Source organism: Tupaia chinensis, unplaced genomic scaffold (assembly GCF_000334495.1).
Source record: "Tupaia chinensis unplaced genomic scaffold, TupChi_1.0 Scaffold000561_1, whole genome shotgun sequence".
In the NCBI taxonomy this organism is placed as follows: domain Eukaryota; kingdom Metazoa; phylum Chordata; class Mammalia; order Scandentia; family Tupaiidae; genus Tupaia; species Tupaia belangeri.
The window spans coordinates 73,241-76,943 of NW_006160074.1; the positions used below are offsets into that span (position 1 = coordinate 73,241).

General features: G+C 52.7%; 1 protein-coding gene across 1 annotated transcript in view; it reads left to right on the forward strand.

The window, feature by feature from the left end:
- EXT2 (exostosin glycosyltransferase 2) overlaps positions 1 to 3,703 on the forward strand; it is a 163,659-nt gene that overhangs the window by 6,170 nt on the left and 153,786 nt on the right. Inside the window, exon 3 of the mRNA XM_006157755.2 lies at positions 3,500 to 3,616. Within this exon, the coding sequence (XP_006157817.1) occupies positions 3,500 to 3,616 (117 nt within the window). The remainder of the gene's footprint in view (positions 1 to 3,499; positions 3,617 to 3,703) is intronic.

Consider the following 3,703-nt stretch of genomic DNA (forward strand, 5'->3'; position numbering starts at 1 on the left):
GGGCACGCCCGCGGCGCTGTCGCCAGTGTGAGGTTATGGCAGCCTCTGCAGCAGGGGTGCAGCGACCAAGTCGGAGGGCCGGTGTGAGGCCCCGGGCCTGACTGAGGCGTGGCTCCTTCAGAGATGACGTGGGTGGCCCCAGATCGCTCCTTCCTGCTGTCTCTGCGCAGCACCCCCTTGTCCCCGGAACAGAGTAATGAGCTGGGGACTCCAGACGGAACGACAGGAAGAGCTGGTGTGACGCACACCTGCTTCCCTTTCTCTCTGCCCGCACATAGCTATGTATATTTTTTTATTCTTTTTTTCCCAGTGGATTTAGATATAACCACAGATATAAACAGGTATTTTATTTTTCCTGTGATAAGGAAGTGCATGTGCTTCCTGGAGAGAGAGAGCCCCCTCTGGGGTGTGGTGAACATACAGCCCTTCCCCAGTCTTGTTAGGATTTCGCGGCTGAGATTCAAACCGTGACAGGCTGTGTGGGACCAGCTCCCGTGCACGGTTGTAACTGCTTCACTCGGGGACTGACCCCATTTTATTTGAGCACCTTACTTAATTAATCTCCGTTTTCTCGGACATAGTCTATAATATTGTAACTACCTTGAATTTTTATTATCCTTTATTTGCACGTATCTCTCACAAGTGTCTACATGCATACATTTACTTATTTAAATTTGTTATGGAAAACTTGAAGCCTGTAAAGAGATCAGTCCAGTGAGCCCCGCTCACCCACCATGCAGGGTTAGTTGACATTGGCTCGGGGCTCTCCTTGCTTCCTCTGTACCCTGGCCACCCCGCAGCTCCCACCACACTGCCCAGAGCAGATCCCCGATGGTATGTCATGGCAGCTGCAGATATTTCCATGTCAAATGCTGCATGATACTGGCTTTTATAAAAGCACAACTAACTGCAATATAATTTTCATAACTAGAAAAAGGAACAGTAATTTCTTAATACCACCAGGTAGTCACCAAATAGCCATTGTTTAAGTTTATCTGTCTCATAATGTTGTTTTATTTTATTATTATTATTATTATTATTTACAGGTAGTTTGACTCAGTAAACAAGGAATGACCAATAGAACTGGTCAGCTTTTATTTATTTATTTATTTATTTATTTAGCAAAGCAGTCTGCTTTATGTTTAAGGAATTGCAGGCCTGGTGGCGTTCATAGTCTAAAGGAAAGCAAAGGGTGAGTTTGCAGCTCGACGCGTTCAGGCGTGCGTGGTCAGACTGCGCAGGAGAGGTGTGAGAAAGCATGTAGGAGACTGCAGGAGGGGAGTGGAGAGTATGAGGTCACGGTGCGGAAGGGGCAGGGACAGAGACAGAGGGGTGTCCTCGAGTCGGGCAGTGCCGGAGGACACTCCCAAGTGCCGCGTGCTTGGCCCGCCATGAGTCCGACCGCCGCGCTAGTACTTTCGTAGCCACGGGTTTCCTACTCAGTCTTGCAGCTTTGGAACTGAGCTCTGACTTCAGAACACATAATGGGAAGACAGGATGTGCGCAGAGAGACTCACGTGGGTCTCTGTGAACCATGTGTTCTGCGCACAGGGCACGCTCGCAGCGCTGTCTCCAGTGTGAGGTTATGGCAGGCCCCGCCGTGCAGCGACCAAGTCGGAGGGCCGGTGTGAGGCCCCGGGCCTGACTGAGGCGTGGCTCCTTCAGAGATGACGTGGGTGGCCCCAGATCGCTCCTTCCTGCTGTCTCTGCGCAGCACCCCCTTGTCCCCGGAACAGAGTAATGAGCTGGGGACTCCAGACGGAACGACAGGAAGAGCTGGTGTGACGCACACCTGCTTCCCTTTCTCTCTGCCCGCACACACCCGCCTCCTGGGGGCCATCACGGTCCAGTCACCTGGACCCTGGTTACCCGTGCTGCCTGGTGCCTCTGCCTTGGTGCTGTAGGCTGCGGGCCCAAAGCGAGTCTGCTCGCCATCCCGGTCTTGGAACCTGCCCAGATTCGTGTTGGGTGGATCCAGTGCTCGTGGTAATCAGGAAAAATAAGACCGTGTGTTGGTACCGAGGATAGTCCTTACCGTACAGAGCAGACCGGCAGCTGGAGAGGTCGCCAGCTCCGCATTACCTCACTCACCAGGTCCTGGTTTCCTAAAGCTTAAACAAACGGAGTGGGATTTCCAGGGCGGTTGGAAAATCTTTGAATTTAAAGCAGTCGTGTTAGAAGGGAATGTAGGCTGTCATCAGGGCACGGAGGGGATTGGTAGCAATCAGTACTGCAAAGAGTGTGGTTTCTCAGCTCAGCTATTTGACTCTCACTGTTCAGTGCTGGGAAAACTCTGTCCCAGAAAGTGCTTTCCATGACTCTGGGGCCCCAGGGACCCGGGAACAGTGGAAGCCGGTGTGACGTACACCTGCTCCCCTCTGATGAAGTGTGTACTACTTGCCGGATCCAGCGACAGCAGTGCAGTCACCGCTTCCTAATTAAGGAGAGTGAAAGCTAGCACCAGCAGGCTGCAGGAAAAGCACTCACGGTCCGGTCCTGGAATCCGCTTCCTGTACAGGGAGTTGGGTTAATAAGACCGAGCTGCTGGGGCGGACGGGGATCACCGGGACAGGCCGTGTGATTGGCATGTAGCTCTAGGGTGACACAGAACGAACGGCTTGGGGCGAGGCCAGAGAGAGGCTGGGGCATGAGAGACGTGAAACGTGAGGCCTCCCGGCCTCCACTGCTTTCCAGCCACCGTCTCAGGAGAGAGCGGTCGGCAGTCTGGTAAATGACCACCCCCGCCAGTCCTATGCGCCTGCTACCGTTCCTGTTACTGGACATGTGCTTAAGGATAAATATGCTGGGGGCGGCAGGTGGTGTGGTGGTGAGAGTGCTGGACTCCCATATGGCTGACCACGGTTCGAGTCCTGGACCTGGTGGCTTGCTTTCTCACTTTTCCACTCACTTTCTCTCTCTGGTCAAATTAAAAAATAATTTAAAAAGAATAAAGTATCCCTTTGGAGAGCTGTGAATGGGTTATCTCCTGAGCTGTGATGTCTTTTAAAAAATGGGAATGGAGGGACCAGCATAATGGATGACATAATGGTTGTGCCGCTGGACTCACATGTAGTCAACCACGGTTCGAGTCCCAGATCCAGCGGCTTAAAAAACTGGGCACATGTGTGTGCATGCCCAAAAATTCTAAGAGGAGAATGGAGAAGAAGGGATTGTGGCATGGCCATCCCCCTTGGGGGGGGGGTGATTTCTCACTTTATGTCTCCCTCTCTCTGTCTTTCTGACAAGCGCACGTGCCCTATAGCAAGAATCTCTTTCCAAAAGAAAATAAGTGGAAAGTGAGGGGGAAGGTGGTGACTCAGGCTAGAGGCAGCAGGTGCCTGAGGGCATGAGTGTGAAGGTCTTGTCTTATCACAGGGCAACTTGTCTACACCAGCTGTTGTTGATAATATTAGTGAAACAGTCATTCCCATCTCTTTCCGCAGAGCTTATCAGACTGGGGACCTTTTTTTCTTACCCTGGACAAATCCTTTGCTTTCAGGGCTCTGCTGGCTGGGGGTGGCTTTTCTACGTGGACTTACCGGCAAGGCTACGACGTCAGCATTCCTGTCTATAGCCCGCTGTCAGCTACGGTGGACCTGCCCGAGAAAGGACCAGGGTAAGGTGCGTTGGGCACAGCCGCTGTGCCTGCCCGCCTCGGAGGTGCTGCGGTGGTGTGGTTGGTGGACATCGCAGCGGCTGGAGC